The sequence below is a fragment of the Triticum aestivum genome, chromosome 3B (assembly GCF_018294505.1).
Source record: "Triticum aestivum cultivar Chinese Spring chromosome 3B, IWGSC CS RefSeq v2.1, whole genome shotgun sequence".
Lineage (NCBI taxonomy): Eukaryota > Viridiplantae > Streptophyta > Magnoliopsida > Poales > Poaceae > Triticum > Triticum aestivum.
In genome coordinates, this window is record NC_057801.1 from 842,161,103 (window position 1) to 842,176,587 (window position 15,485).

The window sequence follows — 15,485 nt, forward strand, 5'->3', positions numbered from 1 at the left end:
GGACGTCTTATTTCGGTCCAGGACAATGTTTAACTAATAACTAATATCTACTGCAGGGAATTTGAAAGATTGAAGACTGCAGAAATATGATTATAACCTTTTGGAGACCAAATTTATCTCTGTGATAATGGCGCAACAAGTGCTTCACTTTGGTAATATATTTATCCTCAAGATTGTTGCAATATTTTCCCTTCAGGGCAATTTTCTTCAGTCGATGTACCGCATCGTCCTTGTATGGAATAGTACTCTTTCCACGTACTGAAATAGACAAAAGATCAGGTGTGTTCAGACAAGATTGCTAATATGAAATTGTATCATTTTGGCTATACTTGCTGATAGTAATGGTATTTAGTATACCAAAAAACTGAAAGGTTAACTGAATAAACCGAAGTAAAAAATATATTTTATTTCTTGAGGAGAAACGACCATACAAGTAGTCATTTTTCTTGTACAGTAGCCAGATTCCCTGCTAAGCACATCCATTTTTCTTGTAACATAGTCGTTTTTCCCCTTAAAAAATACTAAGCACGACCATAACCATCAAGGCATGAATCGATGCATGCATATATAGTTATATACTATTTGTATAAAAAATTATGAGTTTTGAGTCATAAATTTGTAAATTATTATTATGTCATTTTCAAATTCACGTCAACTTTGGTTATTATAATATATACCAAAACCATACCAAAATAATTAGGTATGTACGTAAACCGAACCGTATCTTAATTTACCATATTTACTGAAGTATTAATACTATACAAACCAAAAACCCGTATAAACCGAACCATGTAAACCGAATAAATTGAATGCACAGAGTTACTGCACCGAAACAAACACACATCTATCAAAACACCAGGAATGCATTTATTTTGTTTTGGTAATGCAAATATGTAGACATTGATTATGTATTAAGGTTTTAATTTTCATCAACAAAACTAAATGGCAATCAAATTGACCACTGGGACGATCTAAGTTCACATCACTAACCATCAGCACCACTCACCGGGCACATTTCAAGCTACTACACATCAGTCATCAAGGAAACAACCACAAAGTGACTCTAAAGAGTGTGCACACTAAACTCCTAGCACAAGGACCCTGAAGCTATGCAATATACCAAGAGACAAGATTTCAAGAAAATTACTTGCATATTCTTAGAGCACAAAGGCATGCGTGATTTCCAAATAGTACTTCCAAATTCTACAATCCTAGCCACACTATGTTCAGCATACCTTGAATCAGCCATAGCATTGACATCTTTTGCTGAATAACTAATCAATTAGAAATGGATTCCCAGTACAGATCGGACTCCACCTCACTAACACTAAAAGACTAAAATACACGTTCGTCTTTCCCCACTCGACCACAATGATATCATTGCAAGCAAGCAATCAACCATAGAAACCACAAGATCTGCACTGGGAAAGGAGAGAGAACCAATCGAACACGGGACTAATCTACTCTCTCAATAAAGTGACAAAAGGGAGTTAGGAAATTGTGCTAGCAAGCATGCTCCTATTTATGAGTATATTATGTAACATTTCACATTTAGAAAAAGTATATCATGTTTTAATACTGAGATGAAATAACTGATAGAATATTCAAAGAAATGATCAATACCTTTTGTCCGGACTTCCTTCATTTTGAAAGGATTTGATACCCCTTCAATAACTCTTATGTCTGTATGCACTGTGATCCTTACTCCAAGTTTAACTTCCATTCGTTGTGAATTGTCCATAATAATGGCACCATGATGATCACACCTCCCATCAATCAAATCAAATGTACCGTTTTTCACTAGCCTTTTGATTCCTTTTCTTGGTTCTATTATGCTTTCCTCAAACTCCTCTTTAGACCACGAATCTCGCTTTTCATCGAACCCTCCTTCAATGACAACTAGGTCAACTGTTACCGAAGCAAGAGGGTGGTCAAATGCAATTGGCTTGCCACCATCGTACATGACAACTTTTATGTGATCTCCGCCATCCTCGGTCTTTATAGTACTATTTTTGTAAATTGTTCTGCTCACACTATTTTCAATTACTAGACGAAATCTTGTTGATTGGATTACTTGTGATCTGCACCAGCACATAGCAGAAGATACGTTAAATACTGAAGGAACAACAATGGTGAATTGTTCTGATGTTATAAGCCACGTAAGAAAAACCTTACTTATAAATTTGTGGGCTTGTGGCTCATCTTGTGAGCTATGTTTTCTCTTTATATGCAAGTAGATAAGTGCAGTCAATAGCTTAGACCCATCTTACATGCAACACTCATTATTTGGATGCCTATTTCACTTCTGACACGTCCTGCTTCTTGAAGTGAGTGGGAAGTGGCACTATTGTAGCAGTTTAGACTGTCATAAGATACTTAAACTGAAGAAGCTCCTAAAATGAGAATTGATTGAGAAAGAACAAGGACACAAACAGAAGAATTTGGTTCAAAATTTCAAACTATGTGTTGTTGTCTACATATATTCAGTACTAGACCTCAGTTGTAAGTATGAACGGCTTTTGGATTTCTACGAATTGCAAAATAGAACTTAATACACTAGTATAATTTGGTTCAAAAAGTATGCGTAAGAAAGTACAAATTCTAATTGCTCATTTAGATTGTTTGTACCACTTATAATAAAGCATCGAAAGTACTACTATATCAACATGTAGGTATTATGAAGTGTCCAGATGTTTTAGCACCTTACGTAAATCTTGAATCATAAACAGATGTTTTCGCAAGAGGAAGTTTAGTGCAAGTTTTATTCTTAGATTTTGTAATGGATCCAATCTTCCAGTTCTATAGATGGGGCCCATTTAATATCCACATTAAGCTTGTATACCATCTCCAAACCATGTACTTGAGAACGTTTTTTAATAATATGGCTGCATGCATCATTCTGATGCAGAGGTCGAGGATAATCCTTCTTTTCTAAAATAATATAATCCACACTCCAACAGTGTTGGCTCGGTGGAATGGTGCACACCAGGTTCCAAACAGTCACTTTTCCAGGAGTATTTTTTTTAAAGTTCCAGTCCTTGCTTTACAATTATCTTCCAAGCATCCTCGTCCAATCATAGATAAAGAGACGCCTCACCTCTGAGATGGAGATAGAATGTAATGATTTAACTCAGCACGCCCTTCCTTTCGCATATCTTCGGTTTTTAATGTGAACTCTTCGTGGTCTTCCATGAGTATTCTGAGATCTTCCTCATATTTGTTCTTATCTTTTTCCCTTTTTACCTTAAGCTTTCCAATTTTTGTTTTGAATTTTTCCTCCGTGCTCACTTTAACCTATGAAAAGATGACACAATTTATAACCATACATTATAGAGAAAGTGAGTACAGAAATACCATCTTAATGTAAAATGCTTAGAAACGTATATATTGTGGGACAAGGGGATATAAAAGTCATTACTGCTAATGCGTCGACGTATTTCCTGGCATCACACTCCAGCGGGGGGACTTGTTTGCTCACTCTGAGCGATGCTTCGAGGGATGTGATCCATTGGCCAATTGATTCTATAGAAGTGTAGATAAATAATGGTATGTCAACTGGAGATACATGCAACTACATGAAATTTTGGAACACTGGATGTACATATAATACAAAATAAGGTGCAACTGGTTTGAGGCTATATTTATTTAATAATTGGCAAGCCTCCAATACAAGTACATCTGACACTGAGAGGGCTTTATTGATCACCTGGCCATGCTCAGTTCACCAAAAATTGAAGCTAAAGAGAGAAAAGATGCATAAGGAACTCTCATTGGTCAATCAATTCCTCAATTACTGTAAATATTTTTAGATTTGAAATGCTAATAAACCACAATGTCATGTTCGCAGTAGTTCCAATCACTTAAGATTGAAGAGTTTCAAATAAACATAATTTATAAAAAGTTGTAATACATTAACTTGAATACTAGTGGTCTGCAGAGATTACCCCAGTCTATTATTTACTCTTTCTCAGAAAACATGATCGAAAAAAATAATAAGGACTGCAATATTTTACTATAATTTTTTTGTGGTGAATACCCTACTGAAATTGCATGAAAAGTCATGAATGCACAAAATTAATAAAAAAATTGTACCTTCCCCTTGGCGAACTCTCACAAAAAAAGGGCTAGTGATTCCTTCTTGAACACTCTCTTCTCTTACATTTTTTATCTCAACACCCATCTTGAACTTTTCAGTTCTAGCATGGAAGGAGGAAGTTCGGAAATAGACATTACCAAGGTCTGCTTCTCCATGAATCAGTGTCAAGACACGATCACCTCCCAAGGCTGGTGGTTCTTTTACAGATTGTGGATGCACTATGCAGTCACTAAACTCCTCTGATGTCCAATAATCTTGACCTTCAGCATTGAAATCACCATGAAGTAGTACGATCTCCACAGAAGCTGCAGACAGCGGACCAGATGTGACAACCAGATTGTTCTCATCATACAAAGCCACCTTTAAGAGATTTCCATCCTCTGATTTGATATTCTCCCGTGTGAAGTAGTCATTGCACACCGTATTGACAAATCGCAATTGATATTTGGTCCTTTGCTTCTTAATTGGTGGCCTGAAAATGTTAGGTACATGAATAAAAGTTAGTAAGATGGTTGTCATGAACTCATGATTGACCACCGGCCAATGTGATCTTGTTTCCAAAAGAAGTAATGAAAGCTTCTTAAATAAAGAGATAAAGCCTTGGATTAGCGAATGCACCCATCATCTGAATCATATGGCTCAATGGGCCGAATGAGAACACCTCTCCTCTGAGGAGTTTGTGTGGCTCGACTCGTAACACTGGTAATTATCTTCCAAATAGAATCGTCTGATGAAATACTGGCCAGTAACTTATGGGTTTTATCCATGAGGCTCGTACTGGGGAAATCTTCTTTATAAAACCCTGATTGTGTGCTATACAGCGGCATGAGCTGATCAAGAAAGTTCCAACGTTTCTTGACCTCCATATGAGGCTCATCCCATTGAAGTAGCACTTGATTACATCTAAATGACGCATCTACATCTACAAAAAAGTTACACAAGATAGTCAGGGTTTAGCTTGGCACAAGTCATTTGATTTATTGCAATTTGGTTCTAACAAAATTTAGGAACCAAGTAAAATATAAGGTAAACTTATTCATCTGCAAATTAAGAAATATAAACAAACAGACATACCAATGTTATGATTAATTACTTTTTACTCGGCAAGCATACAAGTCCAAAATTACGATGATATGCTATGAGAATGACTATTTGAGTTGAACTTACAATGCTCTTCAACTGGTGGCCGGACATTTGAATGACTTACATCTTCAACAAATTCTTCCCATCCAAGAATGGAATTCCCCTGAATAAAGTAAACAAAAGATGTCAAAAGAGAATTTACAAGATCCTATGTTAAAGGAAACCACTTATGTAATACACTGACACGTCAACTTTTTATATGGGCTATTGCTCTCTAAGTAATTGCATTTGATATTATCATTCTAATACTCACGGCAGGTAGAACGGCTAACCAACACTTAGACAAATGGTAATGTACCCAAACAAACAAAAAATTCAAAACCATTTCATGTGTTTGATTTTCGACAAAGGGTGAATTTTATTGGCTGAAAATGAAGATCAAGAGAATATAAACACAATGAGCAGATGCGACTACATCATAGCTAGGATGCATACAGTAAACAACAACACACGCACACAAGAACACACTAACAAATAGCAAAGTCATATAAGACCGAAGCTATGCATTGCGAGGGAAAAAACCAGAGCGATCAGATCCATAATCGGCAAACTACATCAATGACCATATCCGCACCAACCATGTCATGACACCACATGAATGACGAGGTTCTTCAAGAGTAACGCCTTCAATAAGGGAGCGACGCTCAATCGCCGCTACCACTAGAGCCAACCACTCAGGGTCAGAATCTAGATTTTCACCCTGAAAAACAAGTCCGAGCATATCCGAGCAATGCCTTCAACAAGGTAACGGCGTAAAAACGTCACTATTGTCAGGCATATCCAACTTGGGTCACCTAGGCTTTCACCCCAGATCTCGAGACTGGGTGCTCAAGTAGCACCACCATCAAGTCAATCATGTGTTGTTGCCACCACTTTTTCACAATCACAACAACTACATTTGATGTGTGACTGCCGCTGTCACCCCTTCTGCATCAAGTCGTCACCAGAGTTTGCATCTCAACATTGAAGTAACCATCGGATCTGAAGTGAGAAACCCTCACGAAGACCTTTCGGTGGTCACCGCAATCCACAGTGAGGCCGTTGCTAGGACAAGATGACCCAACCATCGGTTGGGCCTGGTAGGCAGCGACACGGCGAATCTAGGCGTAGCAGCCACACATCAGGCGACAACGACGCATCCCAACCAGGGCACCCACTCCATGACCAGAAGGGGCCAGCCGGCAGCACAGATCGACATTTCTTGGAACAAGCAGCCGAAGCCAGGACTGGCCCGGGGGATAGAACCACCGTGGGGTCTGTCGAATCTGGCCAACCACACACCAGATCCATGGGTGTGTGGCCAGATCAAGCCAACTTCAAAGAAACCGGAGCAACGGCGGCCGCCGTCGTGCCTCGTCTAGCGACGCCAGATCTAGACACGAAACAGATAGAGAGGTCTAGCTGTCCTCTGCAGACAAGCACATGGCACACCACCAGCCGACTTGGCAGCCACCAACAGCCAAGGAGCACCGCCCAAAGCCGGGGCCATCGATGCGAGAAATCGCTCATATGTGCAAAGCAAGCCCTCAACCAAGCACACATGCAGCATGATTGATTTGCTTCCTAGATCGATTCAATCTCACTGGGTCTTCAATCCCGTAAAGAACAATAATAAGCAGGGTTCCCACCGCCACCGTCAGCCGCACTAGCTTCGCTGGCGGCGTCCTACGGCGGGAGGGAAAGACGGGAGCAGGGGAGGTTAGGCAGGGGAACAACACCGCAGCCTGTACCGGCCAGGAAGAGCGACGCGGGGCGAGAGCTTTATTTTCAGAGTGGTAGTCTTTCATGTGTTTGATAACACCATAACACACTGTAGAAAAGTTTGGGCGGAATGGTCTGTTGCTCCTTTGGATAACACACCCTTTATGTATACGGAAATGATGGCAATTGGAGTGGTGTTATGGCGCTGCTAGAAGGAGGGCGCGAGAGGGCCGGCCGGGGGCCTTTTGCCCATGGGCAGGCAAGAGGGAAGGGATTTCCTTCTTAATTCTTGCTTGATTAGATTGATACATCTCCTCTCTTTATATAGAGAGGTTTACTTGACTTCCAAGAAAGGCTTACTTGACCCCTAAGCAAGCGATCCTTATCTTTAATTAACCTTAAGACTAATGGGCCCATTAGGCCCATTACGTATTCTAACACTACACCCCACCTGGACAGTTTGTCCTCGCACTGCAGCCTAACCAACTTATAACCATGACTCGACGCAACACAAACCTAACACCTAAAAACAAGCCTTTTACATCTCGGCTTGTTTTATTATTCTGAACCTGAAATGGACTGGGCCACTTTATTTTGGACCCCTTAACAAAAAGTGGACATCATCCGCATGCCGGATGTGCACGTGTACAATCACCTGGATCCCACGGACATCATCTGGACAAAAGGAGTGCATGTGTATGGTCACCTGGAAGTGGTCGCAAGAGTGACCAGCAGAGGTGCCCTCGCAGCGGCCGGTGACGGAATGCAGCGGTGCTACACGGGACGCAGGGAAAACAACATGCCCGCCGCCCGTGGGGGAAACCGCATGCCCAAGATCCCCGACGCAGCGGATGATATCGAAGTCCTTTGCACAGCGAAGGGCAACTTGGAGGAGCGGCAGTTGCAGATCACACATCTCCCGCACATGCCGACGCACTAGGAGGCTGCGCGCAGTAGCCTGCAGCCTCACCGCCGCCGACACGTGACGGGTAGCGATCCAATACGGAAGCGGTGACTGGACTTGGTGGAGCGGGACTCCCGCTGGCGCGGTCGATGCGGGGCCGGAGCTGACCGGCGGTGGCTGTTGCGGCGGAGCGCCGGGCGCGGCGGAGGCCGCCAGGAGCGGCGGCTCCCACTGCAGCCAGGGCTGGGAGGTGGTGGCGATGGATGGAGCTGCAGCGACTGCTGCAGTGTCCCGGCGAGCGCAGCAAAGGCCGACTGGTGCGGCGGCTGCCCTGGCAGCCACGGTGGCGCGGGGGCGGCGATGGGCGCTGGAGGCGCGGCGGGAGCCGATACCGGCCACCGCTGCCACTGCGGGGTGGCGGCAGGCGGCGGCGGCAGGTGCAGCTGGGGCTGCAGCATCCCAGCGAACGCCGCGCAGGACCCTGGATGCGGCGAGTACCACGGCAGGGCCGGCGGCCCGATGGCGGCGGTCGGCGGCAGGGGCGGCGGCGGGCCGTAGGGGCTGGCCAGGTACAGCCAGATCCCCTGGACGGCTGTGACGAGGTTGTTGAGGACCCCGGTGATCTCCTCCGGGGTGTAGGTGGCGGCCGGTGGTGCGGTGGAGGGCGCCGGTATCTGGGCGGTGGCGGCACCGGAGGATGCGACCAACGGCGCGGACGGGGAGGGCAGCGGCACGGTGTAGATGGCCAGCAGCGCGGTGGTGACGGTCGGCAGCGGAAGCGACGGGGTGGGCGGCGGCAAAGACATGATCAAAATTACCAAATTGTTATGTCGCTGCTAGAAGGAGGGCGCGAGAGGACCGACCGGGACGGCCAGGCAAGAGGAAAGGGATTTCCTTCTTAATTCTTGCTTCATTAGATTGATACATCTCCTCTCTTTATATAGAGAGGTTTACTTGACTCCCAAGCAAGGCTTACTTGACCCCTAAGCAAGCGACCCTTATCTCTAATTAACCCTAAGATTAACGGGCCCATTAGGCCCATTACGTACTCTAACAAGTGGTCTCTGTATATATACTGTACGCTATTGTTAGACTATAAACCCCTGATCTTATTGTACAGAATAGTAACGCCTCAATGCATATCATAGTTACCTGGGGAATATCATTAAACGACACGTACACTGGGAAGTTCCGAAATTCAAGTTTAGAACTTGCATTAGGTAAGCTAGTGCAGTGGTCTTGTCCAAAAGCAGGTAAAGATGGACAATATCCTGGAACTGAATATGAAGTATTATCATCTGCAATCATCATTTATTTGGTGGTAGAGGAGGCTTCAAGCACTAACTGTTACCTGCTACTGGCAATGGATTCGACATGCTAGGTGGTGGCAGACTACATCCTTCGCCTGTTTGGCACAAAAGACAAAACCAATCATATTCATTTACTTTGGGGGGAAACAGAGACATAAACAAAAACATATAGCCATTTACCATGTTGCATTGAGTGGTTGCTGGTTGGCTGCCACAAGATTGGCGTTGGAAATTGCTGAGAAGATTGCTGACTGTTGCCATTTAGGGCTTGCCCTGAATGTGAAAAGAAACCATTGGAAGTTTGGCACATGAACTAATGTAAACAAGATAAAGGGAGGCCGAGGCAGAAGGCTTCACCATTTCCCTGAACAGGTGGCATGGTAGCTGGTGGATAACTCAGTCCATTATCCTCTGCAGTAACATCAGCCGGAAATCCTGAATGCTTCCCACGGTCTGGGAAATTTCGAGGCAATAAACTAAATAAAATGGAAATTACAATACCAAACATGGTTCTTACACATGAGGATACATATCACATATAGAATGATGGCAAAAAATAGTGGATGCTTATCATCTGTAATCATTGACTTTTACTCGTTTGGTGGTAATGGAGGCTTCAAGCACTAACTTGTTACCTGCTACTTGCAATGGATTCAGCATGCTAGGTGGTGGCATACTACATCCTTCGTCTGTTTGGCACAAAACCAGTCATATTCATTTACTTTGGGGGGAAACAGACATAAACAAAAACATATAGCTATTTACCATGTTGTGTTGAGTGGTTGTTGGTTGGCTGCCACAAGGTTGGCATTGGAATTTGTTGAGAAGATTGCTGACAGTTGCCGTTTAGGGCTTGCCCTGAATGCGAAAATAAACCATTGGCAGTTTGGCACATGAACTAATGTTAACAAGATAAAGGAAGACCGAGGCAGACGACTTCACCATTTCCCTGAACCAGTGGCATGGTAGCTAGGGGATAACTCAGTCGATTATCCTCTGCAGTACCATCAGTCGGAAATCCGGAATGCCTCCCATGGTCTGGGAAATTTTGAGGCAATAAAACTAAATAAAATGGAAATTACAATACCAAACATGGTTCTTACACATGAGGATACATATCACATATAGAATGATGGAAAACAATAGTGGATGCTTATCATCTCCAATCATTGACTTTTACTCTTTTGGTGGTAATGGAGGCTTCAAGCACTAACTTATTACCTGCTACTTGCAATGGATTCGACATGCTAGGTGGTGGCAGACTACATCCTTCGCCTCTTTGGCACAAAACCAGTCATATTCATTTACTTTGGGGGGAAACAGACATAAACAAAAACATATAGCTATTTACCATGTTGTGTTGATTGGTTGTTGGTTGGCTGCCACAAGGTTGGCGTTGGAATTTGTTGAGAAGATTGCTGACAGTTTCCGTTTAGGGCTTGCCCTGAATGCGAAAATAAACCATTGGCAGTTTGGCACATGAACTAATGTAAAACAAGATAAAGGAAGGCCGAGGCAAAAGGCTTAACCATTTCCCTGAACCAGTGGCATGGTAGCTAGGGGATAACTCAGTCGATTATCCTCTACAGTACCATCAGTCGGAAATCCTGAATGCCTCCCACGGTCTGGGAAATTTTGAGGCAATAAAACTAAATAAATGGAAATTACAATACCAAACATGGTGTCTTACACATGAGGATACATATCACATATAGAATGATGGCAAACAATAGTGGATGCTTATCATCTGCAATCATTTACTTTTACTCGTTTGGTGGTAATGGAGGCTTCAAGCACCTTGTTACCTTCTCTCTGCAATACGCGTTGAATGAGAGGTGGTGGAAGACCATGTTGCTCATATGGACTAACTCTTTTAGAAAACAAAAAATGACCTTGTCCTGTTAATGAGCTGTAAATCAGTCATGTTGATATAAATCATAAACTTCAGGGTGGAAGCAAAGAAATAAACAATATTTTCTAGCCTTTACTATGTTGTGTTGCGTGGCTGCTGGTTGGCTGTACCAAGTTTTGCGTCGAAACTGGAGGAGAAGGCTTTTTACCCATTTTCTTTGGTGCTAGCTCTGAAAAGAAAACAATTTTCCCTTGAACCAGTGTAAATAAGATAAACCAAGACAAATGACAGAAGGTTTCACCATTCTCTCAATCAGAGCCATGATCAGTTTCGAGGCAATAAAGTCACAAAAGAAAATTGCGGTAGTATCAAGCATGCTCCTATTTATGAGAGTAACTTATTGCATGTAGACAGAATTCAATCATGTTTTAATACTGAGTTTAAAGTAACTGACAGACTATTCAAAGTAATGAGCATTACTTCTTGTCTTGCCTTCCTGCACTTTGAAGGGATTTGATACTCCTTCAAGAACTCTAATTTTTGTAGGCACTGCGATCATTACTCCAATCTTAAATTCCCTTTGTTTTGAATTATCCATAATAATGGCACCTTCATGAGCACCACTCCCATCAATCAGATCAAATGTACCATTTTCCACCAACCTTTTGATTCCTTCTGGCGGTTGTACAATGTTTTTCTCAAACTCCTCTTTAGACCAAGAAACTGGTGTAGGTTTAGATTCATTGAACCCTCCTTTAATGACAACTAGCTCAACTCTTACAGAAGCAAGAGGATGGTCAGATGCAATTCGATTGTCACCATCATACATGACAACTTTTATGTGATCTCCACCATCCTTGGTCTCTACAATTCCCTTTCTGTATATTATTTTCTTCACACAATTTTCAATTTTTAGTCGAAATCTTGTTGGTTGGCATAGTTGTGATCTGCAGTAGCACATAACAGAATATCCGTTAAATTCTGAAAGAGAACACCAGTGAACTGTTCTTGTGTTATAAGGCACATAAAGGAGATAATTGAAGAAGCTCCTAAAAGGAGATAATTGATTGAGAAAGAACATTTACATAAATGATAGAAATTGGTTCAAAAATTTCAAATTACTCTCTGTTTTCTACATATTCAGTACTAGACCCTAAATTGTACAGTATGAACAATTGCTGAATTTCCATGAATTGCACAACAGAACTTATAATACACTTACATAAGTTGGTCAAAAGTATGACGTAAAAAAATACAAATTCCACGTGCTCATTTAGGTTGCTTGTACAAGTTATAATACAAAGCATCAAAAGTACTACGAGATCAACATGTATGGTAGGTAGTATGAAGTGTTCAGAGATTTGAGAATCTTGAAGCACCTTAAATGGGTAAATCTTGAATCATAAACAGATATGTTTTGGCTGGAAGAAGTTTAGGCAAGTTTTATTCTTAGATTTTGGAATGGGTCCGATCTCCCGGTTCTATAAATGGGGCATATTTATCACCCACAGTAAGCTTGTATACCATTCTGACACCTATGATGATAATCGTGGTGTAGTAGAATCCACATCATATAGTTTTTAAAAAGTCGACCCCAATTCTCTCAACATGCAAAGTGTCCACCTCAACATCCTCACTAAACCATGCTACCTGAAACGGTCGAAACCCTGAGTTCCGAAACAGTATCTTTTCCAATAGAGTATTTTTATTTTAAAAATGCCCCAGTCCTAGTATCCTGGTCCAATCATAGCTAAAGAAACTCCTCACCTCTGAGATGGAGATGCCTTGTAATGATTTACTTCAATACATGCTTCTTTTTGCATTTCTTGGATTTTTGATTTGAGCACTTCGTGATCTTCCTTGAATATTCTGATGAGGTCTTCCTTGAGTACTCTGAGATCTTCCTTATGCTTGATCTTGTCTTTTTTCCTCTTTTCCTTAAGCTTTTGGATATTCCTTTTGAATTTTTCCTCCGTGCACAGTTGAATCTATGGAGAGAAGGTGAGTACAGTACAGAGAAATTTGAGTCCGGAACAAAATAGACAACCTTTAGCTATTCAGATTCCTTATTTCTTCAACCGGTAGTAAAGAAAAGAGAAAAGTGTGTTTTTGGTCCCTCAAGTTCCCAGAAAGTCTAGACTTGGTCCCTCAAGATTTTTTGGTCTACTTTTGGTCCCTCAAGTTTCAAAACCGGATAAGTTTGGTCCTAAACCAGATTTTGAGGGCGTTGACCGGGTCAAAACCGAGGAGCTTGTGGCAAAAAAAATTTGGCTTTTCTTGTGAGCGGAAATTTGTTTTTTTGGCCACGAGCTCCTTGAGTGTCAAAAGACTACAGAATTTTGATCGTGCCTTCCGCATGTAAGCATATTGGACCCCAAAAAATTTCAGAATTTTTTGATCTTGATTTGATTTTTTTAATTTACTATTCATCAGGCAAATATTTTTGTTTTTTTTTGCCACAAGCTCCTCGAGTGTCGAAAGAGCACGAAAATTTGGGCGCACCTTGCGCATGTAAGCATATTGAACCCCAAAAAATTTCAGTTTTTTTTTTGAAAAAAAATCGCATTTACTGTTCATCGGGCGGTTTTGACCCGGTCAACACCCTCAAAATCTGGTTTAGGACTAAACTTATCCGGTTTTGAAACTTGAGGGACTAAAAGTAGACCAAAAAATCTTGAGGGACCAAGTCTAGACTTTCTGGGAACTTGAGGGACCAAAAACAGTCTTCCTCCACACATTTTTGGCAAGAAAAACAAAATAAAAAGAACACGCTGTTTTCCGGTGAATCAGGAGATGAGAAGATACCTGCATGAAGTCTTTCAATTCGATAACGGCGCGAACGATATCTGAAGACCCCTCCCGAGGCGACATCCCATCATTTGGCCTGCTCGTCTCCCTAAGAGTGAAGGATTCAAAGGAAATTAGAGTAGCCAGCATAGCCTTTCTCGCAGAAGGGAGCGGGAAAACTACTAAACTACTAACCCATTCTCCCAGTGGCAAGACCTATGGCGCTTGCCATCAGAAGGGCTGGAGTCATCTTTCCATTGATCTTGTTTCCTCTTCTTGCCCATGGAGACCTCCCAAGCTGTTCTTTGGCTGATTTTTGTGGCTTGGCTCCTCTATTTTATCTTGTGCTCCTCCACTCCCCTTTTGCTCTTCTCTTCTCACACTATGTCATGTGCTCATACACTCCTTGTTTGATAATATCTTCTCACATCAACACAACAACATGATGGGCTGATTCAATACCACATTAGAGGTCAGAATTATGGATGAAAAACAAAAGCAATGCAGATCTGAGCAAACAAGCAAACTCTCATATTTGTTCTACATAATAGTACATGTTTGTTTTGATATTTTAGTTTGGCTTCCCCCCCCCCCCCCCCCCCCTCAGAAATATTGTTGCTTGAAAAAAAAAAGCATTGGTGCTTGTTTACTTCATAGGAATACTGCAACACCTAGTTGGATACCTCGTCTTGGCATGAAATTCATGCACTGTAGACGAGTCATGAGATTTTTGGAGTACCATGAGGAAGGACGGGACTTAATATCAGAAAGAGTTATACAAATCTAATCAATTTTGATGGTAAAATCACTTGATTTGGATACATTTTGCTTCAAAAGGGTTAAAAATTCAACAGATAAAAGACACCATCTTACTAAAAAATTAGGACCGACGAGCAGTTATAACATGCTCCCTCTTACCTCCTCTTTTCACATTAGAGGTAAGAGTATATATTAGACCGGAGCCGTTGACCTCATTGATTAGTGGTCTGATTGGCTCTTATCTTCTTACCTCACACATAAAAAGAAGGGGCAAGAGGGAGCATGTTAAAATTTGCCCCGACCGACGGTAAAGTTTGTATGTCCTTTGCAATAGATGGTGAAATAAGCAATTATGAAGTCGGTAGCAAGATTGAAAAATGAGTGATATTTAATTTGTGGAACTGAACATAGCAAGGGGATTATGATTTAATTTGATCCCAAACTGAACAGAGCAAGAGACCTAACGTGTGTGGGACCCGCAGCTGCGGCAGGCAGGCGCCCGCGTGGGGGTGGCCGTGGAGCAAAGGAGCGACGCCGGCCGGCGCAGAGGCCTCGGGGCAGGGAGGGTGGCGCCGAGGGTGCAGTGGTGCCGGTGGAGTCGGTAGGTGCGGGAGGGTACGCTGGCCTGTCTCTGCTCTCGCCGTCGTCGGGGGAGGACTGAGCGGGGAGGCGGGGCCTGAGAAGGAGTCACCTCACCTCTGCTCCTGTAAGTACAGACGAGCCGAGGCAGTTGGACTTGACGATCGGAGGTACCGAGGCACCCAACCAACTCATCCAATCACAGCAGCGCGACGGCTATGTCCGCCTCCGGGAAGTTCCTTGGAAGTTCCGCGGAACTTAACTCATGATGATGTACGCGCGCACGGGCTGGGAAGTTCCTGGGAACTCACATCTTGTGGGCGTGCTCTGGTGCCTTCTTGCGCGCTGGTACAA

At 42.6% G+C, this 15,485-nt stretch overlaps 2 protein-coding genes across 2 annotated transcripts; both read right to left on the bottom strand.

Annotated features, from left to right (window-relative positions):
• Positions 1-1,468: 1,468 nt before the first annotated feature.
• On the bottom strand, positions 1,469-10,190 carry LOC123068113 (uncharacterized). The gene is made up of 14 exons (XM_044490599.1): positions 10,097-10,190; positions 9,920-10,012; positions 9,790-9,843; positions 9,512-9,607; positions 9,335-9,427; positions 9,196-9,249; positions 8,997-9,121; positions 5,264-5,342; positions 4,715-5,018; positions 4,093-4,568; positions 3,419-3,522; positions 3,098-3,294; positions 1,624-2,081; positions 1,469-1,518 (listed from the first exon to the last, which is right to left on the bottom strand). The coding sequence occupies exons 1-14, from the start codon at positions 10,116-10,118 to the stop codon at positions 1,469-1,471; spliced, it is 2,205 nt and encodes a 734-aa protein (XP_044346534.1). The 5' UTR covers positions 10,119-10,190.
• Positions 10,191-11,463: 1,273 nt separating this feature from the next.
• Positions 11,464-14,208, bottom strand: LOC123068114 (uncharacterized). Its single transcript, XM_044490600.1, has 4 exons — positions 13,989-14,208; positions 13,812-13,902; positions 12,774-12,994; positions 11,464-11,953 (listed from the first exon to the last, which is right to left on the bottom strand). The coding sequence occupies exons 1-4, from the start codon at positions 14,075-14,077 to the stop codon at positions 11,464-11,466; spliced, it is 891 nt and encodes a 296-aa protein (XP_044346535.1). The 5' UTR covers positions 14,078-14,208.
• Positions 14,209-15,485: the final 1,277 nt, after the last annotated feature.

Coding starts and splice junctions, on each gene's coding strand:
- LOC123068114 (XM_044490600.1), bottom strand. CDS start 14,077: ATGGGCAAGAAGAGGAAACAAGATCAATGGAAAGATGACTCCAGCCCT. Junction 12,995..13,811: donor AATTGAAAGACTTCATGCAG/GTATCTTCTCAT, acceptor TTCTCTCCATAG/ATTCAACTGTGCACGGAGGA. Junction 11,954..12,773: donor AAGGCATCTCCATCTCAGAG/GTGAGGAGTTTC, acceptor GTGCTACTGCAG/ATCACAACTATGCCAACCAA.
- LOC123068113 (XM_044490599.1), bottom strand. CDS start 10,118: ATGCCACTGGTTCAGGGAAATG. Junction 9,608..9,789: donor GAATCCATTGCAAGTAGCAG/GTAACAAGTTAG, acceptor GAAATTTCCCAG/ACCGTGGGAAGCATTCAGGA. Junction 1,519..1,623: donor GAAGGAAGTCCGGACAAAAG/GTATTGATCATT, acceptor ACTCATAAATAG/GAGCATGCTTGCTAGCACAA.